General features: G+C 42.1%; 11 protein-coding genes across 15 annotated transcripts; 5 read left to right on the forward strand and 6 right to left on the reverse strand.

Moving 5' to 3' along the window:
* Window positions 1-4,097: 4,097 nt before the first annotated feature.
* LOC26534845 (glycine-rich cell wall structural protein 1) lies at window positions 4,098-4,727 on the reverse strand. The gene is made up of 2 exons (XM_015194692.3): window positions 4,619-4,727; window positions 4,098-4,564 (listed from the first exon to the last, which is right to left on the reverse strand). Exons 1-2 carry the CDS (start codon window positions 4,671-4,673, stop codon window positions 4,239-4,241), a joined length of 381 nt encoding a protein of 126 aa, XP_015050178.1. The 5' UTR covers window positions 4,674-4,727; the 3' UTR covers window positions 4,098-4,238.
* A 1,199-nt stretch (window positions 4,728-5,926) lies between these two features.
* Window positions 5,927-6,899, reverse strand: LOC6533599. Of its 2 annotated transcripts, none has more exons than XM_015194694.3 (4): window positions 6,616-6,899; window positions 6,437-6,555; window positions 6,218-6,368; window positions 5,927-6,153 (listed from the first exon to the last, which is right to left on the reverse strand). In XM_015194694.3, the coding sequence occupies exons 1-4, from the start codon at window positions 6,782-6,784 to the stop codon at window positions 6,020-6,022; spliced, it is 573 nt and encodes a 190-aa protein (XP_015050180.1). In that variant the 5' UTR covers window positions 6,785-6,899; the 3' UTR covers window positions 5,927-6,019. The 2 variants fall into 2 exon arrangements, with proteins under 2 accessions (XP_015050180.1, XP_015050179.1); XM_015194693.3 differs by having other exon boundaries at window positions 6,437-6,542; window positions 6,616-6,721.
* A 935-nt stretch (window positions 6,900-7,834) lies between these two features.
* Window positions 7,835-8,746, forward strand: LOC26536348. The gene is made up of 4 exons (XM_015194695.3): window positions 7,835-8,002; window positions 8,068-8,151; window positions 8,217-8,364; window positions 8,421-8,746. The coding sequence occupies exons 1-4, from the start codon at window positions 7,874-7,876 to the stop codon at window positions 8,693-8,695; spliced, it is 636 nt and encodes a 211-aa protein (XP_015050181.1). The 5' UTR covers window positions 7,835-7,873; the 3' UTR covers window positions 8,696-8,746.
* Window positions 8,747-9,010: 264 nt separating this feature from the next.
* LOC6533600 lies at window positions 9,011-9,978 on the reverse strand. The gene is made up of 3 exons (XM_002094272.4): window positions 9,700-9,978; window positions 9,401-9,632; window positions 9,011-9,344 (listed from the first exon to the last, which is right to left on the reverse strand). The coding sequence occupies exons 1-3, from the start codon at window positions 9,811-9,813 to the stop codon at window positions 9,088-9,090; spliced, it is 603 nt and encodes a 200-aa protein (XP_002094308.1). The 5' UTR covers window positions 9,814-9,978; the 3' UTR covers window positions 9,011-9,087.
* Window positions 9,979-10,501: 523 nt separating this feature from the next.
* LOC26536069 lies at window positions 10,502-11,346 on the reverse strand. Of its 2 annotated transcripts, none has more exons than XM_015194697.3 (5): window positions 11,208-11,346; window positions 11,065-11,148; window positions 10,854-11,001; window positions 10,701-10,799; window positions 10,502-10,640 (listed from the first exon to the last, which is right to left on the reverse strand). In XM_015194697.3, the coding sequence occupies exons 1-5, from the start codon at window positions 11,337-11,339 to the stop codon at window positions 10,561-10,563; spliced, it is 543 nt and encodes a 180-aa protein (XP_015050183.1). In that variant the 5' UTR covers window positions 11,340-11,346; the 3' UTR covers window positions 10,502-10,560. The 2 variants fall into 2 exon arrangements, with proteins under 2 accessions (XP_015050183.1, XP_015050182.1); XM_015194696.3 differs by having other exon boundaries at window positions 10,502-10,646.
* Window positions 11,347-11,391: 45 nt separating this feature from the next.
* Window positions 11,392-12,323, reverse strand: LOC6533601. Its single transcript, XM_002094273.3, has 5 exons — window positions 12,063-12,323; window positions 11,928-12,011; window positions 11,724-11,871; window positions 11,586-11,666; window positions 11,392-11,528 (listed from the first exon to the last, which is right to left on the reverse strand). The coding sequence occupies exons 1-5, from the start codon at window positions 12,240-12,242 to the stop codon at window positions 11,464-11,466; spliced, it is 558 nt and encodes a 185-aa protein (XP_002094309.2). The 5' UTR covers window positions 12,243-12,323; the 3' UTR covers window positions 11,392-11,463.
* A 118-nt stretch (window positions 12,324-12,441) lies between these two features.
* On the forward strand, window positions 12,442-16,019 carry LOC6533603 (chromosome transmission fidelity protein 8 homolog). The gene is made up of 3 exons (XM_002094275.4): window positions 12,442-12,574; window positions 15,456-15,579; window positions 15,652-16,019. Exons 1-3 carry the CDS (start codon window positions 12,555-12,557, stop codon window positions 15,958-15,960), a joined length of 453 nt encoding a protein of 150 aa, XP_002094311.2. The 5' UTR covers window positions 12,442-12,554; the 3' UTR covers window positions 15,961-16,019.
* LOC6533602 (general transcription and DNA repair factor IIH helicase subunit XPB) lies at window positions 12,689-15,367 on the forward strand. Its single transcript, XM_002094274.3, has 3 exons — window positions 12,689-12,830; window positions 12,891-14,701; window positions 14,759-15,367. The coding sequence occupies exons 1-3, from the start codon at window positions 12,779-12,781 to the stop codon at window positions 15,302-15,304; spliced, it is 2,409 nt and encodes an 802-aa protein (XP_002094310.1). The 5' UTR covers window positions 12,689-12,778; the 3' UTR covers window positions 15,305-15,367.
* On the reverse strand, window positions 15,952-19,340 carry LOC6533604 (histone-lysine N-methyltransferase E(z)). 2 transcript variants are annotated; one of them, XM_015194698.2, is made up of 8 exons: window positions 19,103-19,340; window positions 18,299-19,030; window positions 18,084-18,244; window positions 17,877-17,891; window positions 17,448-17,545; window positions 17,200-17,389; window positions 16,568-17,137; window positions 15,952-16,424 (listed from the first exon to the last, which is right to left on the reverse strand). In XM_015194698.2, the coding sequence occupies exons 1-8, from the start codon at window positions 19,222-19,224 to the stop codon at window positions 16,015-16,017; spliced, it is 2,298 nt and encodes a 765-aa protein (XP_015050184.1). In that variant the 5' UTR covers window positions 19,225-19,340; the 3' UTR covers window positions 15,952-16,014. The 2 variants fall into 2 exon arrangements, with proteins under 2 accessions (XP_015050184.1, XP_002094312.1); XM_002094276.3 differs by lacking the exon at window positions 17,877-17,891.
* A 258-nt stretch (window positions 19,341-19,598) lies between these two features.
* LOC6533605 (nuclear envelope phosphatase-regulatory subunit 1 homolog) lies at window positions 19,599-21,165 on the forward strand. 2 transcript variants are annotated; one of them, XM_015194699.2, is made up of 4 exons: window positions 19,599-19,776; window positions 19,875-19,946; window positions 20,008-20,154; window positions 20,741-21,165. In XM_015194699.2, the coding sequence occupies exons 1-4, from the start codon at window positions 19,755-19,757 to the stop codon at window positions 20,893-20,895; spliced, it is 396 nt and encodes a 131-aa protein (XP_015050185.1). In that variant the 5' UTR covers window positions 19,599-19,754; the 3' UTR covers window positions 20,896-21,165. The 2 variants fall into 2 exon arrangements, with proteins under 2 accessions (XP_015050185.1, XP_002094313.1); XM_002094277.2 differs by having other exon boundaries at window positions 19,602-19,776; window positions 20,020-20,154.
* A 69-nt stretch (window positions 21,166-21,234) lies between these two features.
* Window positions 21,235-21,673, forward strand: LOC6533606. The gene is made up of 2 exons (XM_002094278.3): window positions 21,235-21,385; window positions 21,448-21,673. Exons 1-2 carry the CDS (start codon window positions 21,328-21,330, stop codon window positions 21,582-21,584), a joined length of 195 nt encoding a protein of 64 aa, XP_002094314.1. The 5' UTR covers window positions 21,235-21,327; the 3' UTR covers window positions 21,585-21,673.
* The last annotated feature ends 68 nt before the right edge of the window (window positions 21,674-21,741 follow it).

Genomic DNA, 21,741 nt, shown 5'->3' on the forward strand with positions numbered 1-21,741 from the left:
TAAAACTGCATAACAGAGAGGCAAAATATCCAATGCGGCTAAAGAAGGTAAAAAGTTTAAGTCCAAATCGAAGTGAAATTACTCTAACAGTTTGTGGAAGTTGTATGGAAGAAAATGCTGTGTGAAGGCAACATGGCGTATAAGTGATATACTATCATCTGAATTCATACTAAATAATTGAACAACTTTTCCAATATTGACCAAATAAATAAAGCAATTTGAAAGCCAAGAAAGAAACTTTTAACTATAAATCGGTTTCTCATTAAATTTCTTTATCATAACTGACGCATTTTCATATCAATTTCTTGAGAGCACAGTACGTACCTTAAAATGCACACATAAATTCGCAAATAATTACAATTTCCATATCACTGGATCCATTTCGCCGAACAGCACGAGCTTTTTGTGTTGTCCAAATGAAAAGTAGGAGAAAAACGCTGGGAAAATATAAAGCGGCAGGGCGAGCCGTACAATGCATATTGATAATGCACATAACAGCCATAAGTAACTGGCATCCAGGCAGACAAACGTGACCCCAGCAAAACCACCATGAAAAGCAATGGAAAGGCAATGGAAAAGCAGGAAAAGCTGAGTGAAGAAAATGTGCGAGCGGGAGAGCGTGCGTGACGTGTGAGCGAGAGGGGGCGACACAGATGCCGGTCGAAGCAAATGACATGCAAATAAATGAGAACAAAGGGATAAACGAATGGCCCAAGCCAGTTGAAGTTGGCACTGCATTTGCTATTTGCCATTTTACCATTTTGCCATCGCCATCGTCCGTAGTCCGTAGTCCGTAGTCCGTCGCATTTCCAGGCATCGCAAACGAGCCGCATAATTTTTGCCGACTGCACTTTGCGGCCAAGGCGCCGGAAAAGGCCGACCAGCCCTCATCCTCGGCCACCACCCCCTCCACCAGGATCCTCTGATGGTTCCTGCTTTAATGAAGTATAACGCGGCCAAATGAATGGCGTATTAAGCGAACGTCGCCTTCAAATGCACTGACAAAAAATCCTGCGGATATCTCTATATCTACAGCTAGTTTAACTTAAATTGGCGTTTTTCCGAGTTGTATTCATGAACTATATATCAATAAAAAAAAATCAAAATATTTTAACTTATTAAAAATATATTATGTTTTCAACAAAATAATATATATGTAAATAGTATAGCTTTTTAAATAGTATTTTATATTATTTACACTTTAATAAACTGATTGGGGGAAAGAAATATATATCTTAGTTCAATACAACAATATTTATTGTTATTATTAGTATTTTTAAAAATTAATTAAAATGGTACACGTAATGTAAACTTTCGAACAATTATATACGAAAGTTTAATATAAATATGTAATTATACCCGTAACTCGTTTTAAAATAAGGTTTGCATAATCACAATCATTAAAATTAAGTATACATTTTATTGCCCATAATAATAATTATTCATTATACAACACATTATACAGAATAATAAATTGAAATATTAATAAAACAAGTCAGTTTCCTTGTATGTATATTAATATTATAAAATAAATATATTTTATAAAAACCCGTTTCAAAAGCTTACAAATGGAAATGCGAAAGCCATTTATTCCGTGCAAAATCGCCGTATAAAAACTTTAGTTTGCTTAACTATACCATCATTTATAGCAACAAATACATTAAGTTAATTTAATTTCTTTTCGTTCAGTGGCCACATTGAAATGTGAGGATAAATCAAGGTGGGCTGCGGCCGTGGCTGAGGCTCCTGCTTCAGTTGCCGCCGTAATTTGTAAGTCGAGTGGGAAACAATATTTTTTCATCCGCCCTGGTGACCCGAGACAATAAGCATAAATAACACCAGCGTGGAATATGGAATATGGCATATGTATGTATGGATGGGCTGCCAGCTGTAATAGACAGCGAGTGGACTGGAACTCTGCCGACTGCTAACTGCTGACTGGCAGTAGATGGGATGCTGGCTGTGGATCCAGGACCTACTAGTCCCTCCAGACATCAGGACACATCATGTTCCTTCGCCCAGCCGCCAACCACCCCCCGCAATCCGGTCCTGATTAATGCTTGTTTGTTTGCATGGCCGTGTATCACTAATGGAATTCACATGTTGGGACATGACTGATTATGTACACATTAGTCGACTGATTTGCAATTCCAAGTGTGCCCGCGTGTGAGTGAGTGTGTCATGTCCTGTTTGGGGCCTCAACTTTTCCACTATATGGGCCCCAAAAAAACAATGTTGCATGCCATAGTATTGCGATGCGGCAACTTCATTGGCGTCGCTGTCAGCGCGCCAGATGACTGTATCTACGTGTGTGAGTGTGTGTGTGTGGCACGTGTCCTGTCGCCTTGCACACAGGAGTCCACCCACAAAGGACGCTCCATGACTAAGCGCATTATGGGGCATGCAACGCAGCGCTAATTGGCAGCCGCATTTGTGCTCACCGCCTTCGCAGCGCCTAAAGCAATTTCGCGTGCTCGATAATTTGCTCAAGACGATGCGACACAAAGTGCAACATTGTGGCCTTCAGCATGCCCGCTTCGCTCAGTGTATGCCCCCCTCGCACGCTTAAGTGCAGTGCTCCTTTTTAAATGGTTTAATAAACATGCACCGCAGCCAGCGGTTTGCTCAACAAATTGACTCTTTTGAACGGCACTTTCGAGTTCCATTTGCCGTAATGCCGTGAGTCCTGGCACAGGTGACAAAGGCTATAAAAATATAAATAGAATTCTCTGAATTCAAGGTAACAAAGACTATGAAAAGAAACCGCTTCTCATGTATATTAAGAGTATAAGAGCTTAGATTATATATATATTTAAAATACAATTTAAGAACATCACTTAGATGTTGTATACTGAGAATGTATACCGAAATGTAAGATTATTTAATATTTTTTAATACCTATGTATATAATAATAAATATTTAAAATTTATTACTACATAAACTTTTAGCTTGACTTGTATTTTAGCCTTTTTCTTACAAATAAATGTTATTTTGCTTATTTCTGAAATATTTTTTGTCGCCTGATTCTTGGAAACTCATATGACTTTCTTTTTTTTGGAGCGTCAAGCGGCACTCGAAATGCAAAACTATATAAAGCGTGACTTAAGCTTCCAGCGGCGTCATTTCGGTTTAATTGAGCATGTAACAAGGATAGCTTTAGCTTTTACCTTGCACACACACAAACACACACACACACGTGCTTTGGCAGGACGAAGGATGTGCACACAAAGACCCCCAAAACGGTGCCAAAACTTAGCGAAACCCCCCAAGAGCATATCACCCAGTAAGGATATGTGTGCATCGCGTTATGGAACTAGTGTATATGCTTCGTCCATGTTTATGTTTGCCACCACAAGGACTTGTGTTCAAACTCCTGCAGGACCCTCACACACCTACACAAACACCGGGTAACACACACGTGCGTTTAGTGTGGGAAAACATTCGGTTGGGTGTGTTGGTGATACAGTGGCACCTTCACCCCCTCAACCCCCCCAACCCCCTCAGCCAACTAATTGCCCACCTTTCCCCTTCTCATAAAGTATAATCCCGCCCTTTTCCCACGAACTCCACTACAATGGGCAATATTTTTTCCGCTTTTCCTTACCTGTACGTAGCGGAAATCAATCAATTTCCTGCGTAGACTTTTCCATTCTGATGGGTTTTTTTTTCCTCTTTCGCCGCGCTGTAAATGAAATGTATTGAATACTGGATAGTTGAGCACAGGAATTGATTATGCCAGCAGGTGAGTGGGTGAGTCAAGCGGCTGGGCATGGGAATTCTTATATAATTTAATTAAAATTCCGCGCTGCATTGTGTGTCGGTTGGAATGTGTCCGAGGCATTCTAACAAAGAAAACTAATTAGTACGGAGAAAACACGATAATAAAGAAATATTTATGGCTAGCAAGTAATCACAGAATGTTTTTTTGCATTTGCGGTGTGTACAAGGTAAATTAAATCTGGGAACAACAAATGTTTTTCGTGTTGTAAAAGCAAAACAAATTTGTTCAAATAATTAGTTTTAAGGTATAAGGTGTAATAAATTGCCTCACTTGCAAAATGAGATCATTAAGTTTCTTGTTAAAATGCGTACGTAGTTTTAGTAGTTTCTTAAATCGTTTTACTTGGGCAACAAAAAAATACAAATTAAATGAATTAGTCGTAGAATTTATTTAATTATACAAAATAGACTGTTTTTTAATATACAATTTTTTTTTAATTTACTTTGAATAGGTTATTCAATACCATAAATATTTTGACCTTGGCTCTGGTCGCCTTTGACCCAATGAAATACCATTCCTCCAATATCCCCTTCTTCCTGCTCGGCCGCCTGCCCCACCTGCTCCCCCATCACCTCCACGGCCACCTGCTCCTCCCCCTCCTCCAGCTCCACCTGATCCTCCATGCCGTCCAGGTCGCCCAGGAATTCCCTGGCCAGGTCGTCCTGGTATTCCGGTGCCAGGTCTTCCTGGCTGTCCTGGATTAGCGAAGTAGCTTACATGGCGCAGACTTCTCTGTTTCACTGGCGGACCCACTGCGCCAATCTTCTCTTCGTCAGCTTGACCTAAGCACGGTTATATTCAGTTAATCTGATTAGAAAGTTCTTTATATAATATACCTTTGGGCAACCAGCAAAGGCAGCAAATTAGAAACAAGACGCACACCGTTCGCATTTTCAAGTTGACTGATCCACTTAGCCAGAAAAATTGCTCTATATATAGCACTCGGAAAACCTCAGTCACTCTCTGTTAACAATAAAGAGGAGAACTCACCTCGACAGAGAAGCGAACTACTTAACTCTGCTTAAAAAAGCAACTATTTATATTTATATTTAACTGATTTGTCCATGAGTTAATGATTTTCCAATAGGGGTCTTTTAGATGCTTTGTTTATCGACATGACCATAAATTCTATACATAAGTACGGAGAGCACTCCATGCTGTGGAAAATAACTCGATGTTTTTCGAGTTTTCCACGCTGCTATTTTCTGCACCCAATACCCATTTTCCATTTGTCAACGCTGCTCTAAAATATTTGTTTGCTTTATCGAAATATGTTTCATGGCACATCACAGTCTTAATAAATACTAAAGAGCCATGATGAGCTGTTGCCCGGGCACAAAAGCCATCAAATCCGTCCCAGTGCCACGCCCACTCCATTCTGCTGCCCCAATCCGAAATTCTAACTATGACTATGAACGCTGACGAGCCGAGCTGAGTTGAGTTGAGTTGAGATGGTGAAATTCTGCGCTATGCTGTGCATTCCCAATGGATTTGCTCGTGCGTGTCGACAAGAATTTCAATTTGCAAACAATAAATTTGAGCAGCGAGTCGCTCCTTCGAGGGCGACCACTGCCAGCGCTTGGGGACCAAAGAAAGCCGCACAAAAAAAAACAGCACAGAAATATACGTACATATATAAAAAATAAAATAAAAAAGTTGAAAAATAAACGGACTGCCAGCAATGTTTAATAAAGAAGAAATATTTTGCTTTTCACTTTGGCATCGCGTTGCAAGTGACAAGTTGACAATCCACGCACTTTGTTCCAAAGCTCTGCAAAGCCGGGGAAAATGGAATTAGATGCCGAATTAGGACTAATACAGCTTGAATTTGATTTTGAGACTTCAGTCCAGCTGGCATTTGAGTTCTGGAGAACTTTAAGCGGCGGAGGAGGAAGAGCAGACAAGACCGGAAGCGCAGAGCAAAAAACGGAAATGAATCAATTTCCGTGCTGCAGACCATTAAAAACTACAAAAGCCCTCCAAAGAACCAGATGAAGTACAGGAGAAGCGAGAAACAAGAGTCGGCACAACAGATACAAAATATGCTCTTCTGTCTGGCGCCGTATGAACGATGACCTATGACCTGGCTTCATAATGAGTTTGTGGTCCGGTGTATAGACAACTGAAATTAAATCATGCCAATATGGAAATATTCCAAGATTCAAGCCCACATTTAGGCGTAATATCTAGGAAACTTTGAAATTAAATTTATTAATTTAACAGAAACATGTTTGAATTTATCGCTTCGGATCTGAAATCATCATAAAAGCATATTTCGATTTTTCTGCCACTTTCGCCCCTTCATCTTTGCTGGCATTGGACAAGTTCAAGAAGATGGTGTAGATAACATAGATGAAGCCAAACTCAATTGCTGCCAAATTAAAGCCATAAACATAATAAAGTTAGTAACTAATTGATAGAAATGGAAAACCCACCCATGGTCAGCAGGGAGATCAGAATGTTGGTCAGTGCTTCAATGGCGTCGCCCACAAAAAGTTCGTAGACCCACCACAAAATGAGGAAGACATCGAAGACCAAGCCACAGACGCACCATATCAACCAAAATGCCATAAGCTCCGGTTTTTGCTGAAAACAAGAGTATAGAATGAATGGAATGGGGGTTAATGGGTATCCACGGGATACTTGCGACCCACCAATGAGATGCCAGCTATCATGAGCAGTGTAACGCCAATCCAGACATTCAGCATCAACAGGTAGCCCCAGAATATCCAAAGGTTTTCGCTTTCGCTCAGCTTTTTCCTGCAGAGAAGACCTCGAGGGCATGAATTGGTTAGAACACTGCACTCGAGCACCTTTTATTGAGTGCACTTACTGGGCAGTGAATCCTTGTGGCACTTCACTTGCGCCTCAATCGAAACGATTTCGGATTTTTGTGCCAATCGACGACGTCGCATCATATAGAACATTATCATTTCGAAGAACAGAACTCCCACAATGTCCATCCAGCCAATGGCCATTCCAAACGCATTCAAGGCATTCATCTCGTTCAGCTTTTTCTTGTCCAATCACTCTCCTTTCAGTTGATACTTGGGGGTTTTTACAAACATCTTATATGACAAATTTGGCAGGGTACCGATAAATAAATAAATAGCTTCTGAAATAAGCATGTAATTGTGATTGTTCAATAGATTATTGTTTGTCGTCTGCAAATAGACACTTGAAATGGCCAATGCAAAAGTCTTGTTAGTTAAACAAGCTGTAGTTAAGGACAGACAAATAAAATACAAATAACTTTGTTAAGTTAGGTTAAGTATGTATGTAAGCTTGTGCATTTGTTGATTTTACTTATTTATTTAAAAAACTCTTTTAAATATTAATACAATTTTTGAACTGAACTATAAGTAACATATTTCCTTGAGTTCCATAATTTATTTTAAATAAATTGAGCCTCCAATTCGGTTTCTCCTCTGTGTTTTCCTCAAGTTTTTTTGTTGCTTCTGTTGGAAAAACTTTAACTGCAAGTGAGATGTTTAAGAAGGCTTTGTCGCACCCCGGGGATCAAAATGTGCTCCCACTTTTTCGCCCGAGTTGCAAATGAGCGCGAAAAAAGTAAATTATATTTGTCAACGGGGATTCCCCTCGTTCTTCCTACCACACATACACACTCGCACACACACTCGCACACACACTCGCACACACACTCACACACACAGGGTAAGAGTAGTGGCTGTGTGTGTGTGTGTGAGCCGCCGCACGTATTTCATCAGCACGGCATTATATGCATGGGTATACTCTTATGTACTTACGTACACTACACGGTGGTATGTCTCATTTTTCCCCTGCATAAATAGATGCGACAGCCACAGCAGCGAGACTTGGCTGTCATTTCCGTTTCCGCTTTGATACCGTGTGTGGAGTGTGATCGAACACCGAGTTATTTGATTAGCTTAGCTTTAAAAATATATATAAATATTAATAAATACCCTAAAAATGTAGAAAGAACAAAAATTAGTTTACTTTTCAGAATTAAATAATTATATATTAGGGAAAATAAATTATAAATAAATAAATAAAATATTTAACATATTTTTAAAGCGATCAACTGCTCCTATCTTCAACTGCCACAAATAATGGTTTCTATTTTCGACATGAGCTCTAGCAACAATTCGCTGTTGATATGGGCCTATGCCATCGGATGCTTTGATCTGATCAGCGCCCTGCTTTTTTCCATGGTCAGCTTGAAGACAATTTGCAATCATGTAAGGCTACCTTTTGAATCCTTATATACAACAGAAAGTCTTCAGAAATCCTTAAACTTTTTCAGCTAAGTTGGTTGACCATTTTTGCCGCTGTTTTTGGCCTTTTTTGGATAACAATGATTGTGATGCTCCTGGTTGGCATTCATGGGGTATACACGTACTTAAAAAGCTGGTTCACGGTGGCTGTGTGATGGTATCCTCCGCTTAATTACAGCGCAATCCCAGATGTGTTCGTGCCTGGATTATCTTCTCCTGCGTGGGCATCATAGTCGAGATGTGCCTGGTTTTGTATGCCGTTTTTAACGAGAGCACTTTCCAATTGGGTGTGGTCAAAAATGGATTGTTACTCATGCTGGGATTGCGTGAGTTCAATATTAGAAGTATCGCCTTGTAATTAAATTGATTTTATTACTTTCAGTTGTGGAGTGCGCTTTTCTGTACATCGTTCAACGGTTTTACGTGACTTTGGCCTTTTGTCAAGCCTGTCATAATGCCAAAACCTCAAAGATGGGACAAAGTCAAGCTTGTACGAATTATGAAAGAGAATGCAATCGCCAGAGGCAGCATTATAACAATGGCCAGTCCAAAAGAAATCATCAAATCCAGAATCGCAAGGGAAACATAGTTCTAAACGCACCAACTCAACCCATGAAGCTGAGTTCTTTTCGACCTTCTGTCAGCAGCTCGACGTAAAATGCAGGCTTCTATTTTTATTTTATAGCTAAGAAATGTTAGAATAATATATATTATTTATTTATAATATATAATATTTATTTACAGGGCACGCAGCTCTTCGAATTCGCGTAGGTTAATGTATATTTTTCTTGATTTTTTCTTTGCTCCTGCTGAGCAAATTATTTTAAAAGGATTTTGTGTTTAACATTGGCGTACGCGTGTGTGTGGGTGTGTGGGTGTGTGTGTGAGTGGCTTGTGTAGGTGTGAAGATGTCCGCATCCTGAATGTGATAAAAGTTTAAGAGCTTGTCGCAGACAAAAAGAAATACTGCGCTTCTTGAAGCTCCAATCAAGGCATTCATTTCAATGTTTATTTTAAAAATATAAAAATAATTTAAAGTTTAAATTCGTTTACTTTCGCATTTGTTTCTGAAGTTGTTTGATCACGGCTTTATCCTTTTTCATGCGCTCCTTGGCTTGTTTTTCCATGCGTTTCAGATCCTTGCGATCCAGTGGCTTTTCCTCCTCCTCCTCCTCCTCCTCCTCGTATTCCACTTCACAGCCACTCTTTTCTCTATACTTCTCTTCGTGGTACGATTCTGATTGACTGTAATCAATCATATCCAGATACAGTAGGTAAATGATATAGACAAAAGTCATTTCCACAGCTAAATAGCAGAGTAATGAAATGCAGTAAATGAAATGAACTACTATTGAGACTAACCCAGTCCCACGAAGGGCAGCACTGTGATTTTGACACCCTCCCAGTTCACAGAAATGGCCAAAGTCAGGCCGTAGAACAGTATAAATCCATCTAGGAGTATGCCCAAGCAGGTGAACACCAACCAAAATCGAATCAGTCCCAGTTTCCGTCTGTAGATACCCGCCAGTAGAACTACGATTATGAGCATCCAGAAAATGGTGAAGATCAGGGCAACCAAGGCAGACCAATGACCCTGCAAATAGCGAACTGCAAATTGAACCACAATTTCCGTGAAAGGACTAAAGGGCTAATTGTCTTACATGCCTGGCAAATACCACTCCTGAGATAATTGCGAATAGCATGGCGGATATGAAGTCCAGCAGAGCGATGCAATAGGCACAGGGCACTAAATATCCATCAGAGTTCGACCCCATTGCCCAGGCTAAGATTCATCACATCACTGGCAATGTTGTCTACTAAATCAAAGCTATAATGATGATAAGCACGTACTTGGCGATTGGAGGAGAGGGTCACTCGGGTCTTGGCGGCCTGTTAATCAAAGCCGTTTGATTGCCAACATTCACAGACGCAGCACAGTGGTAATATGGCATGGGAAAGTGTGTAAGTACAGTGGCCAAAAGTATAGGCAAATACAAAAATTAATATTCCTTAATATTCTTAGAAAATGTTATGTGCGAATTCAACCTTCTTTATTTCCAGGAGTTTTCGTCATTTCCGTTTCATTTTTTACCTTTCCGATGGTATAAATACCATTTTTTTCACATTGACATACAATATATAAGTTAATATATATGTCCAACCTCTTCATTCAAATACGCATTCAAATCCCAAAAGAATCTAGACCAATGTGAAGTGCTTATTGCCGACGAAGATGTGACAAGTTTGTGCGCCCATCTGTCCGCTTCTCATTTATTGCATTTGTTTTGTCAGCAGGTCCTGCAGATTGAATTGTCCTGTTTCCTGGTCCCTCGCTGGCAACGTGACTACCTATTTCCCTCGAAGGCATCGGAAAATAAATGGAAAACTGTATAAGTCAATTATTATCATTGCTGATAGGGGGTCGTGAATTGATTTCCGGTGAATAGAAATACAGATAGCACATAAAACACATTTTGAATTTATTTTAGTAACTCTAAAGAGAAACGAACACAAAATATTGGTTAATATCTATCAGTGGTCTTTTCAGTTGTTCCCTTCTTTGTTTCAGTTTCCGTTTCAGTTTCATTACTTTTGTGATCTTCTGTTCCTAAATCGAATTTTTTTATAGTATGTGGTATAAATCTTAATTTACTCATTTTACCTTTAGAGGTCTCATCGTAGTTGTCGCCCTCCAAAAGGATATAGGAATATAATCTTCTAAAGTATCTGAATACCAAGTATAAGCAAGTTACCTCGTAAACTGAAAGGATTCAATGCCTAAGAAATTTAAATTATTATTATAATAAAAACATACAGATGCCCAAATATGAAATAGTCCAGTGCTTGAAATGCTGGGCGTCGAAAACAGGAGACGAAGTAACATTCCATATCAGATAAATAATATCCGTACCAGTTGCAAAGGAAGTAAACAGTAACCAAAATACGAGCAGTGTTGGTTGTCCCTAATTTATATTAATACAATTTTTTAATAAATATTTCGTATGTTTTTAAAAAATAACACTTACCTTTAATAAACCCACAAACAGTCCGACAACAGTCAAAATCCAAGCTACCGTGCTTGAAAAAGCCATTATTGTATACGTATTCGACTTTAAAAATATTAAGAAAATGGCTAAAAATATTTAAAAACCATTTTTTATGTACTTACGTGCATAATCATGACTGAAACTGAACTAAATGAGAAATACAATGAACGCAATAGTTCGCAAGTAGCAATAAAATAGCACGATCTTAGGAGATTATCCTTAGGAATACTCAGCTCTCCCAACTCAAAAGACATTATCTATAAAATAAATTTATTCTCCTTTGATTAAACACACTGTTTTAAGCAATTTAATAAAAATATATTTTATTTGGGGTGGAAAAACAAAGCCAACTAAAGTTTAAGAGTACAGCATTTGGTCTTATTTTTTGGCTTTCTTCTTTTTAGGGCTCTTGCTCGACTTTTTCTTGTCATCTTTGCCGCCACCTATGCAAAAGTTAATCAGTAAATATTTAATATTAGTTGTAAGTTAAGTTAACTTACAGCATAAGGTCCTCTTCTTTTTTGATTCATCCATTATCTGGTAATACCGATGTATGATATATATGCAGGTGCTTTCGATAACTAAAATTAAACTTAGCCTTAATAGTGTTTTTAATTTTAAATTTAAATTTCACTTACATATACCAAGGAATATTAGTGAAAACTCCTGAAGTCGATCCCAATCCACGGTTATAGAAGTCGCAATACCCCAGAGTAGAAATAGAATATCGGTGATAAAGCCGACTAAGGAAAATATGAGCCAATATCTAACGAAAACTGGCTTGCGCTGATATGGTTATAATTTTAATTTTTATAAGATAAAATGACTAAATTGCAACACACCTTGAAAAGGCCAACCATCAGCAAGATTACAATTATAACCCAGAAAATGACACCCAATAGCGCCAACATAGCAAACACGCTGAACTATTGATTTAATATGGATTAGAGTTATATTTTTAATTAAACAACACCTACCTGGTGAACCAGAAGAATCATTGCTTGAACAGTAAAATATAACGCGTGCAGCAGATCGGAAATCGCTATGCCGAAACATATCTTGGGCAGATTATCATTTAAAGAACTCTGTTTCGATTTTTTACTCTTTTTCTCCTGTGACTTCTTTTTTGGCGGGTGTTTCTTCTTTTCGGCGGCCATTGTCTAGGCTTAGGGGTAATTTTTCACATCTAATGATCATTAGATCGAAGCACATGGGATTGCAAAGAGAAAATTGTGGATAAGCAACTCAAAAAAAACATACATAATGTTTAGCTTTTTGAATTTCGGTTTGAAAAGCCAGTGGCTCTAAAACCGTAAACAGCTGCAGTTACGCAGGGTGGCAAGGTGGTACTTCAAAGTTATCGACTACTGATAACTCAGTGTTGCAAAAGAGTCGAAAGCGGCTTTAGGCTGTTGTCTGTGTTTATACGTGATTTATCAACTATTTGCAACTAAAAATACCAAGACAGGATGCCCATTGTAGTGAAAACGTAAGTAGCCTGAAATGCGCTGAAAGCAACTATTAAAATAAGATAAAAGCTGGTAAAAACAGTGAGTATTCCACGGGGCACTCAGCTGGTGGCGTTGCCATACTTGCTTTGTTTATATAGCTTAGTTCAGTCAAGTTATCGAACGTCGATATCTTTGTTGAGCTCGCGGATTTGTTGTGAAATTGTTGCTCGATTTTTGTTTAAATGGGACCGCCGAAAAAGTCAAAAAAGGACCGCAGCGGTGGGGACAAGTTCGGTGAGTGTGTGGCACATGGAAAACCAACGAACTTTGCTGTAATCTAAGAACTATTCCCAGCCAAAAAGCGGCGTGCCGAGGATGAAGCATTCACCCAACTGGTGGACGACAATGATAGCTTGGATGCCACCGAATCGGACGGAGTTCCGGGTGCAGCATCCAAGAATGCAGAGACCAATGACGATCAAATCAATACGGATGAGTACGGCGCCAAAGATTACCGATCGCAGATGCAATTGCGTCAGGATCACGGAAATCGACCACTTTGGGTGGCTCCCAATGGTCACGTCTTCCTGGAATCCTTCTCGCCCGTCTACAAGCATGCCCATGACTTCCTGATCGCCATTTCGGAGCCCGTCTGCCGGCCTGAACACATTCACGAGTATAAACTTACCGCCTACAGTTTATATGCCGCCGTTTCGGTGGGCCTGCAAACCCATGACATCGTGGAATACCTCAAGAGACTGAGCAAGACCAGCATTCCCGAAGGCATTCTGGAGTTCATACGACTCTGCACCCTATCCTATGGCAAGGTCAAGCTGGTCTTGAAGCACAACAAGTACTTTATAGAGTCGCCGCATCCAGAGGTGCTGCAAAAGTTACTTAAGGACCCGGTCATCCAGAAATGCCGCCTCATACGCAGCGAGGGAGAGGATTTCATTCAGGGCACTATGGACGGCAAGGCCATTACTCAATTTGGAACCAAAATGCCACCAGGAGCCACAGACAAGCCAGCAGAAGATCCTGCAGCAGCTGCAGGAGCAGTTGTGGCCGCTGATGGAACCACGGCAGTGCCAGAAGATATCACAGACTTCTACGAGAAGATCGACAAGGAGGAGGAGGACGAGGATGAGGCCAATCTGAAGACCGTTTCCTTTGAGGTGGCCCAGGAGAAGATCGAGGTGATCCAGAAGCGGTGCATCGAGATAGAGCATCCTCTGCTGGCGGAGTACGATTTCCGCAACGATACCAACAATCCAGACATTAATATAGACCTCAAGCCCGCTGCCGTCTTGCGTCCATATCAGGAGAAGAGTCTGCGCAAGATGTTCGGCAATGGAAGAGCTCGCTCTGGGGTTATTGTACTGCCCTGTGGTGCAGGTAAATCGCTAGTGGGTGTCACAGCATGCTGCACCGTACGAAAGAGGGCACTAGTTCTGTGCAACAGTGGTGTTTCCGTGGAGCAGTGGAAGCAGCAGTTCAAGATGTGGTCCACAGCCGATGACAGCATGATTTGCAGATTCACCTCTGAAGCAAAAGACAAGCCCATGGGTTGCGGAATTCTAGTGACCACATACTCCATGATAACGCATACTCAAAAGAGATCGTGGGAAGCGGAGCAGACCATGCGTTGGCTGCAGGAGCAGGAATGGGGCATCATGGTGCTGGACGAGGTGCACACCATTCCAGCGAAAATGTTCCGTCGCGTGCTGACCATCGTACAATCGCATTGCAAACTGGGATTGACAGCCACACTTTTGCGTGAAGATGACAAGATTGCGGATCTCAACTTCCTCATTGGACCCAAACTGTACGAGGCCAACTGGTTGGAGCTGCAAAAGAAGGGTTATATTGCACGCGTCCAGTGCGCCGAGGTGTGGTGTCCCATGTCACCAGAGTTCTATCGCGAATACCTCACCACCAAGACGTCCAAGAAGATGTTGCTCTATGTGATGAATCCCTCCAAGTTCCGCAGCTGCCAGTTTCTTATTAAATATCACGAGCAACGAGGCGACAAAACGATTGTCTTCTCGGATAATGTGTTTGCGCTGAAGCACTATGCGATCAAAATGAACAAGCCTTTCATCTATGGTCCCACCTCGCAGAACGAGCGTATCCAGATCCTCCAGAACTTTAAGTTCAACTCCAAGGTGAATGCCAACTATTCAGCAATTTAGGGAACATTTATCAACCGTGCATTTTTTTAGGTTAATACAATCTTCGTGTCCAAAGTGGCAGACACCAGTTTTGATTTGCCCGAGGCCAATGTGCTTATCCAGATCTCTTCACATGGCGGCTCGCGTCGTCAGGAGGCCCAGCGTCTGGGTCGTATTCTGCGTGCCAAGAAGGGTGCGATTGCCGAGGAGTACAACGCCTTCTTCTACACACTCGTCTCGCAGGACACCATGGAAATGAGCTACTCCCGCAAGCGACAGCGTTTCTTGGTCAACCAGGGCTACAGCTACAAGGTTATCACGCATCTCAAGGGCATGGATACGGACTCGGATTTGATGTACGGCACACAGGAGGAGCAGGGCCAACTGCTGCAGCTGGTGCTGTCCGCTTCCGATTTGGATTGCGAGGATGAGAAGCTGCCGGGCGAGCCGGGCTTCCGTCCCAGTGGCTCGGGCGGCACTGTGAGACGCGTTGGCGGACTGAGCTCGATGTCGGGCGGAGATGACGCCGTCTACTACGAGTATCGCAAGAAGAATGTTGGAAGCGTGCATCCGCTTTTCAAGAAATTCAGGGGATAGACTCGAGAAAGTCACTAATCACTGTGAAGCATGAATAAAATTCTGACCAAAATTGAGAAGAAAGTAAAGTTTTTCATGGAAACTGGGCTTACATTAATTTTTAAGTACTCTTATTAACACTTTAGTGACCCAAACCAACTATGTTATTTAGGCAAAACGCTGGCAAAGGCGATTGGGCCATTATAGAGCTGCAAGGCGATCTGGAGGTGAGGAGCAACCAGGATATGCACGACCAGTTTATTGGCGATCTGTACTACAATAAATACGGCCAACCTGTAAGTTGTAATCAATTATAAAATGTATAGTTTAACAAGCTTTAAAATAATCTGCATTTTTTGTACATCCAGATTCTCATCATCGGCCATCACATTCTTCAGGGACGTGAACAAAAGTTGGATAAACCGTTTGCGGTGCTGGAAAAGTCCAAGTCCAATGAGGGAGAACGACTCCTGGAAACGAGCATGATGGCCTCGCAGGATGTCAGTATGCTGAACGCCACCACAGGAGCGGAGCGCACAGTGCTGGATCACACGATTGCCCAAGAGCACAAGAGTCGCCAGAGAACGGAGTACACTGTGCGCGCTGTTTGCACCAATAAACTGATCTTCAAATCGCGACCCAAACCAATTATAGCCAATGTAGCTAAGTCCGTTTAGGCCTCTTTCCGAAAAATATAGTTTTATTAAATTTGTATGATAAGATTTTCGTTCTCAAACAATTTCCATTTCACGCTCAATGCCCACGAACTTCAGCTGCTCTGTGGGTCCGTATCTGTAGTCAAAGAAGAGCTCCTCGCCGGGCTGAATGGCCCGCTTGGCAAAGATCCCGATGCGATGGTCGCCGGTGACCATCATAACCTTGGCATAGCAGTTGGGATTAATGGAATGATTGGCAAACCGGATTTTGTTGCCCTTTCGAGTGGCGTCCACCACAAAGTCGTTGTTCAGATTGAAAAGGAACGAACACATGTACTTGTCGTAGACTTTGCCACGGCGATCAGCTTCATCCTGGGATATTATCTCGCCGCAATATTCCGAAATGAACTCGTTCTTTTGCGCACCCTCCTTAAGAAAGATGCCCCAGCCGGCGATGTCAGAGGGAGCCATGAGCAGGTGTTTGTCTGCAATGGATGAATATCAGTTAGTTGAAAGGCAAAATCTACTCCGTTGCATCATTTGACCCCTTAAGTTTTAAGACGAATTATATGCTTATATCTCTTGAGGAACCAAACATGGAATACGAGTATATATCAAAGTTTCTTACGCAGTCCCCGCTGCACGCACACGTTCTTGCACGTGATTTTGGTCAGCTTAAACTGATCAGCTCCGCAGGCCTGGCAGAGATCAGGATCGCACTCGCGCACCGCCAGGTAGCAAGGACACTGCTTGGTGTTGCACTGAGCCTTGCAGCGACAGCCTGGGAAACGATTTTGGCAATCGCTGCTGCAGTTGCAGAACTTCTCGCAAAAGTTTTGCGTCTGAATGCAGGAGCAGTTCATGTCGCAGGGATGACCTGGATGGTCGCAGGGTGTGTAATTGTACACGTGATTCGAGGATGAGTCCTTCTTCAGCTGTATCTTTCGGCAGTGCAGCGACCACAGGCGTTGCTTCTTCTTCTTCTTGCGCGGCGGTGTAAAGTCCTGTCGCAAGTCCTCGAAGCTAAACTCGGCGTCCTCCTTCTGGGCAAACTCGTACACCTGACGGCAGGTCTTAGTGAGCATGTTGTGTGCAATCGCGCAGTAGTTCTTCAAATAAACTTTATGCAAAACACGATAAAGTGCTTGGTCAGCACCAGTCCAGACGCACTGCGTGCTGGTGATGTTCATCATGCCAGCTGGAGAGGAAAAGTAAAATGTTAAACACATCTAACAACCATTTTGCTAACCTAAAACTAACCCATAATGGAGTTGATCTCAGCCACAGCGGCGCTGTTTACAGTCAGTCCATTATCCTTGCTGTTCTCATGGTTAAAGTCCTTGTTGCTGAACTGACTGTTGCTGTCATTACTGTCCTCGGAGCTGGCCTCATTGCAGGAATCAATGGGCGGTGTTTTGCTATCGGCCGCCAGCTTCTCCTTCATGCCATCCTGCATAATAAGATATCATTACTTAACCATCCCATTCCTTAAAGTACCTTTAACTTACGATCAACATGTAGCAGGAGTTGCTGCAGGGTTCGGCGAAGGTCTTCAGTTCCGGATAGCGACGCTTCTGCAGATTGGGGCCCGCATGTCCTTGCAAGCCTGTGAACAGAGAGCATAGGGATTAGAATAACTAAATCGTGCTAATATCACTTGATGTCTATGAAACGCTTTTGGATTAGCATGAGGGTAATCGGTTACATTTGAAGAGATAGAGAGAAATGGTCGATGCCAAAGCCACACGAAATGAGGTGAGCAACACCGAGTGGTCAATTTAGACACATGACAAACAGCCAATTATCCACGGATATGAGGGATTATTAAAATTATTAATTCATAGACAGCGAGATGAGGATGCGGAGGCGTTGACGGGCAAACGGCATGAGAGTGTGTGCGTGTGGTTATCGAAACAACAACTACAACAACGACTCACCCTGCACATGGTGACCTAAATTGCAATTAATTCAATACAACATTTTGGAATTTCGTTTTTTTTTTTTTTTTTGGTGGGGGTTTAAGAAATGGTACAGATTGGTTTTTGGCAAGATAATATTGTTTCCAAACAAGAAAAGAAAAGCAAAAACAAAACGTAAAGTCATTAGGTAACCCAGTTGGCGGCAGTTCCCATGGTTAAACTTACGGTGCAAGAAGCAGTCATATTTGAAGCAACGCCGGCAGAAGAGCGTGTGAAAGGAGTGCATAGTTCTTTCCCGGGAAACGCTCTCGGCCTTGACGCCATCAATGTTGGGTGTGCACTCCTGGGGGCGCTCCGGATCCTGGTGCTCCGTGAGCTCAATGTACCTGGCAAAGAGAATAAGTTGTAGAAAACCATACCCTGATTAACAAATTACATACTTTTCCTTGAGCTCTTGCGCAGTGCCCTTGTCTGGAAAGTTGGCGCTGATGGCCTGAAAAATAATGGGGGCAGGGAAGGGCAGCTTGTCCTTGACATCTTCCACAGCGGGTTTAAGATCCCCATCTTCAGTCTCCTCCGGCTCCTCCTTTTCCTTCTTCTCAATCACAGTCAAATCCACTTTGCTGTCGGTTTTTTCCAGTTTCTTGGGAGATTCACCATCTGCGTCCACATCCACTTCCCCATCATCATCGTCCGTTTTGGCTTTCGCAGATGTTTCAGTTTTAATGGTAGATGATGTACCGGGAGCGGATTCCTCCAGTTCCTTGCTGTACGAGCGCATGAGAGCGTGCACCAGTTCTACGAAGATGGCATCGTCCATGAACGAGGGATCCTTGTCGCCGTGCACCTTGCCATCGTAGTTCTTGATCAGCTCCTCTATGAACTTGCCATCCTTATCGAGGACCTCGTCGCCCATGTAGGGTATATTGTGCAGCACAGTCTCATCCTCCACCATGAAGTTCTGCTGCGTTGGTGCCCACGTGTACATGGTGGGTATGGGGGTGACTGCATTGATTACACAGATGGGCACCTTTTGTGGACCACTGGGTATGCCATTGTAGCTGGTCACCTCCGCGCGTTTCACGCAGTCCACATGCGGCGGATCGTAGGGTTTAGCCTGCCAAACCTTCGACTCGCAGTACAGATCCTGTACATTGTGGTTGTGCTCGTCCCTGGAGGAGATAAGGACATATATTTAAGTTGTTTTTCATGCCAGACATCTACCATCTCATTCCCGCGCTTACCAGTTCTTTATCCACGCCTCCTTGATCTCGTCGGCACGCTTGTAGCGCTTCTGCTGCCTGATTTTGATGTATTCCGACTTGACACGCCTCTTCCACTCGGGCGGCACTTTGGTGCTATTCATAATGCCTTCGAAGCGCCTTAAATTTGTTGCTTTTACTTATAAATACACTGCTTTTGCTACGTTTATTTTCCGCCTTTTTTTTTGCAACAGCTGCCGCAGTGTGACCGTTCTGCCGTCGGAAATATAACCTTAACACATGGGCGTATGCAGAAAACCATTTAGTGGGATCGTAATTGTTACGGTAAATCATTCAAACGTCGTTCTGTGAAAATTATTTATATTATAATAAGAAGTATAATATATTTTATTGTTCTTAATACATAAATAAATTACTGACTTTAAATTAGATACAAAATCATTTTGCAGTGGAAGGAGGAATACCCTCTATGGTACGTCGCTGGCGTTCCAGTGTTGAGTAACGCACCTCGTTCGCAGTGCTGTCAAACGTGGAATATCATCAAAAACATAAGAAAAAGGAAAGAAAGCTATGAGAAACTCATCAAATAATAATAACAATAAATACAATTATATTTAAACTGGACAAATTCAATCGCATCAAGACGGCCACGAGCTTTGAGGAAATAGCTGCAATGGAACCGTCAGCCTGCGAAGGTAACTAACCGGCAAAAGCGAACTAACCGGAGAACGCGGAAGCCACTGACTATGTTTACCAACCATAACTGGGTTTGTTTTCCCCGCTTCCCCTGCAGATCTCAAGGCCTTCGAGCGGCGCCTCACCGAAGTGGTTTCATCGTACCGTCCCTCGACGTTCCGCTGGCGCAGTAAGTTGAATCCGGCTGATGGATACAGCAGGGAACAGTGTACGGCCCGTAATAACCGTAGAACTTCTTGCAGTTGTCCTCTCCGCCATGTCCATGTGCACCGCCATCAGCGCCTGGTACTGGCTACGCGATCCGCGCACCACCGTCGTACCGCTAACGGAGTCCCTCTGGATCCATCCCATCTTCACAGTCGCCACCCTGACATTGAGTAAGAATCGGGGCAGCCACTACTGTACTCCGTGCATAGGTCACTTAACGTAGTCAAAGACGGCGGTCATTGAACCTTAGACTTGCTGTCTGGTATAGAGGATAGTTTAGATTCCATTTCAAAATGGTCTTTTACCAGTACTTAATCATATTCATATCATAAAGCAAGTAGATACTGTGTATTTTGAGATACTCAGCTTTGAAGTTTTAAGAAAATTATTTAAAAATTTAGAAAATTGGCAAACAAAACCACTAAATCTTTGACATCCAACTTTTTGGATATTTATTGTAAGTAGAATTCCCTTATATAATCTGGGCTTTTATAACGCTTTAGCATACAAATGATGACATGGCAATCTTTATACTTTCTTCACATTTTAGCTAAATAAGATTTCCTTTAAACTTATCGTAGCGCTTTGCTTAATAGTATTTGAGTAGACTTAATACCCTTGCTAAGTTGTTATTTTACCATATCGCCGCAGTATTGATAGTCCAACTGATTAAGAACCCTTCCATTCAACTTAATCTAATCTGTTTTCAATTCAAACTGAATAACTGATATTGTAAACCTTTTACTTACTCTCCAGTCGTCCTCTTCATCCTGGGCATACAGAAACTAGTCATAGCGCCGCAAATCATTACATCGAGAACGCGAACGGTACTGGGAGACTTTAATATGAGCTGTGACGACACGGGGAAGCTGATACTCAAGCCGCGCCAGAGTAACAACAACAGCACATGAGCAGCGGCCAGCTTCCAGGACATTTATTTAGTTAATTGCTAGTTCCCTTATAATTTTCTTTTTTCCTTTATGTTGATTCGGACACCCACGCTTTGTAAGCGTTATTTTAAAGTACCTATAATTTCCCTCCCCCTTACTTTTGTTTAATTATAGAAGCTCCATTGTACAAAAAAAAACAAAAAGAGAAGAAATCAATTGTTAAGCTTTATGAGTTTCGTTAATGGCGTTACCCATCGCTGCCAAATACACCAAGCGACATTTCAATATCAATTCATTTGTAGCTAATGAGGTGCTCCCAGATTGTGCAACGACAAGTGTTTTTGCAAATTTAGAGCGGTTTCCAGAAAGCCGCGTTCTGTATAAATAGCCAGTGGGAGCAGCTCCAAGGCATCAGAAGCAACCAAGCCATCTGTACATCAAGCCAGCTTTACCATGAAGTTCCTACTCGTCTGCACTCTCATCCTGGGCCTCGCCTTCTTCATGGCCTCTGGCAAGGATTGCTATGGGTAACGCTTCGCATTGCTCTACTTAACTGCTTCCCATTCATTTTAGCCCTTCCCCAACTCAACGATAACGAGGCACCACTGGTGGGCGATGGCCACCACCACCACCCGGTTGTCCGCAGCGTTAAACTCGCCGATGACGTGCAGGCTCCGCACAAGCACGATGACGTCGCCTGCTGCGGCTAGACTTCTCCATGTGGAGAAAGGCGTGACGGCAACTTCATCGATCTTTGACCGCCTTTAACTTTTAATAAAGAGCAATATTGAACAAAAAATATGAAAAACTATTTTCATTTTCAAGTACGTTCGTTTTTGAACGACTTTAAATCCAATTAAACAGGTT

The sequence above is a fragment of the Drosophila yakuba genome, chromosome 3L (assembly GCF_016746365.2).
Source record: "Drosophila yakuba strain Tai18E2 chromosome 3L, Prin_Dyak_Tai18E2_2.1, whole genome shotgun sequence".
NCBI classification, from domain to species: domain Eukaryota; kingdom Metazoa; phylum Arthropoda; class Insecta; order Diptera; family Drosophilidae; genus Drosophila; species Drosophila yakuba.

What these genes read in the sequence shown, in the direction of transcription:
- LOC6533605 (XM_015194699.2), top strand. Translation starts at nt 19,755, where the DNA reads ATGGAACCGTCAGCCTGCGAAG. An exon ending in GGAACCGTCAGCCTGCGAAG is followed by an intron (nt 19,777 to 19,874) that starts GTAACTAACCGG and finishes CTTCCCCTGCAG; the next exon opens with ATCTCAAGGCCTTCGAGCGG. An exon ending in CTCGACGTTCCGCTGGCGCA is followed by an intron (nt 19,947 to 20,007) that starts GTAAGTTGAATC and finishes TAATAACCGTAG; the next exon opens with AACTTCTTGCAGTTGTCCTC.
- LOC26534845 (XM_015194692.3), bottom strand. Translation starts at nt 4,673, where the DNA reads ATGCGAACGGTGTGCGTCTTGTTTCTAATTTGCTGCCTTTGCTGGTTG. An exon ending in CCTTTGCTGGTTGCCCAAAG is followed by an intron (nt 4,565 to 4,618) that starts GTATATTATATA and finishes AACCGTGCTTAG; the next exon opens with GTCAAGCTGACGAAGAGAAG.
- LOC6533602 (XM_002094274.3), top strand. Translation starts at nt 12,779, where the DNA reads ATGGGACCGCCGAAAAAGTCAAAAAAGGACCGCAGCGGTGGGGACAAG. An exon ending in CAGCGGTGGGGACAAGTTCG is followed by an intron (nt 12,831 to 12,890) that starts GTGAGTGTGTGG and finishes AACTATTCCCAG; the next exon opens with CCAAAAAGCGGCGTGCCGAG. An exon ending in ACTTTAAGTTCAACTCCAAG is followed by an intron (nt 14,702 to 14,758) that starts GTGAATGCCAAC and finishes GCATTTTTTTAG; the next exon opens with GTTAATACAATCTTCGTGTC.
- LOC6533603 (XM_002094275.4), top strand. Translation starts at nt 12,555, where the DNA reads ATGCCCATTGTAGTGAAAAC. An exon ending in ATGCCCATTGTAGTGAAAAC is followed by an intron (nt 12,575 to 15,455) that starts GTAAGTAGCCTG and finishes TATGTTATTTAG; the next exon opens with GCAAAACGCTGGCAAAGGCG. An exon ending in ACAATAAATACGGCCAACCT is followed by an intron (nt 15,580 to 15,651) that starts GTAAGTTGTAAT and finishes TTGTACATCCAG; the next exon opens with ATTCTCATCATCGGCCATCA.
- LOC26536348 (XM_015194695.3), top strand. Translation starts at nt 7,874, where the DNA reads ATGGTTTCTATTTTCGACATGAGCTCTAGCAACAATTCGCTGTTGATA. An exon ending in TGAAGACAATTTGCAATCAT is followed by an intron (nt 8,003 to 8,067) that starts GTAAGGCTACCT and finishes AAACTTTTTCAG; the next exon opens with CTAAGTTGGTTGACCATTTT. An exon ending in TCCTGGTTGGCATTCATGGG is followed by an intron (nt 8,152 to 8,216) that starts GTATACACGTAC and finishes GCTTAATTACAG; the next exon opens with CGCAATCCCAGATGTGTTCG.
- LOC26536069 (XM_015194696.3), bottom strand. Translation starts at nt 11,339, where the DNA reads ATGTCTTTTGAGTTGGGAGAGCTGAGTATTCCTAAGGATAATCTCCTA. An exon ending in TGTTTGTGGGTTTATTAAAG is followed by an intron (nt 11,002 to 11,064) that starts GTAAGTGTTATT and finishes AATATAAATTAG; the next exon opens with GGACAACCAACACTGCTCGT. An exon ending in CTACGATGAGACCTCTAAAG is followed by an intron (nt 10,647 to 10,700) that starts GTAAAATGAGTA and finishes AATTCGATTTAG; the next exon opens with GAACAGAAGATCACAAAAGT.
- LOC6533599 (XM_015194694.3), bottom strand. Translation starts at nt 6,784, where the DNA reads ATGAATGCCTTGAATGCGTTTGGAATGGCCATTGGCTGGATGGACATT. An exon ending in TGATAGCTGGCATCTCATTG is followed by an intron (nt 6,369 to 6,436) that starts GTGGGTCGCAAG and finishes TCTTGTTTTCAG; the next exon opens with CAAAAACCGGAGCTTATGGC. An exon ending in GATCTCCCTGCTGACCATGG is followed by an intron (nt 6,154 to 6,217) that starts GTGGGTTTTCCA and finishes TTAATTTGGCAG; the next exon opens with CAATTGAGTTTGGCTTCATC.
- LOC6533604 (XM_015194698.2), bottom strand. Translation starts at nt 19,224, where the DNA reads ATGAATAGCACCAAAGTGCCGCCCGAGTGGAAGAGGCGTGTCAAGTCG. An exon ending in GCGCAAGAGCTCAAGGAAAA is followed by an intron (nt 18,245 to 18,298) that starts GTATGTAATTTG and finishes TCTCTTTGCCAG; the next exon opens with GTACATTGAGCTCACGGAGC. An exon ending in TGAGATCAACTCCATTATGG is followed by an intron (nt 17,138 to 17,199) that starts GTTAGTTTTAGG and finishes TTTCCTCTCCAG; the next exon opens with CTGGCATGATGAACATCACC.
- LOC6533601 (XM_002094273.3), bottom strand. Translation starts at nt 12,242, where the DNA reads ATGGCCGCCGAAAAGAAGAAACACCCGCCAAAAAAGAAGTCACAGGAG. An exon ending in TGATTCTTCTGGTTCACCAG is followed by an intron (nt 12,012 to 12,062) that starts GTAGGTGTTGTT and finishes TTAAATCAATAG; the next exon opens with TTCAGCGTGTTTGCTATGTT. An exon ending in AAAGAAGAGGACCTTATGCT is followed by an intron (nt 11,529 to 11,585) that starts GTAAGTTAACTT and finishes ACTTTTGCATAG; the next exon opens with GTGGCGGCAAAGATGACAAG.
- LOC6533600 (XM_002094272.4), bottom strand. Translation starts at nt 9,813, where the DNA reads ATGGGGTCGAACTCTGATGGATATTTAGTGCCCTGTGCCTATTGCATC. An exon ending in GAGTGGTATTTGCCAGGCAT is followed by an intron (nt 9,633 to 9,699) that starts GTAAGACAATTA and finishes CGCTATTTGCAG; the next exon opens with GGTCATTGGTCTGCCTTGGT. An exon ending in GCTGCCCTTCGTGGGACTGG is followed by an intron (nt 9,345 to 9,400) that starts GTTAGTCTCAAT and finishes TCTGCTATTTAG; the next exon opens with CTGTGGAAATGACTTTTGTC.
- LOC6533606 (XM_002094278.3), top strand. Translation starts at nt 21,328, where the DNA reads ATGAAGTTCCTACTCGTCTGCACTCTCATCCTGGGCCTCGCCTTCTTC. An exon ending in CGCCTTCTTCATGGCCTCTG is followed by an intron (nt 21,386 to 21,447) that starts GCAAGGATTGCT and finishes CATTCATTTTAG; the next exon opens with CCCTTCCCCAACTCAACGAT.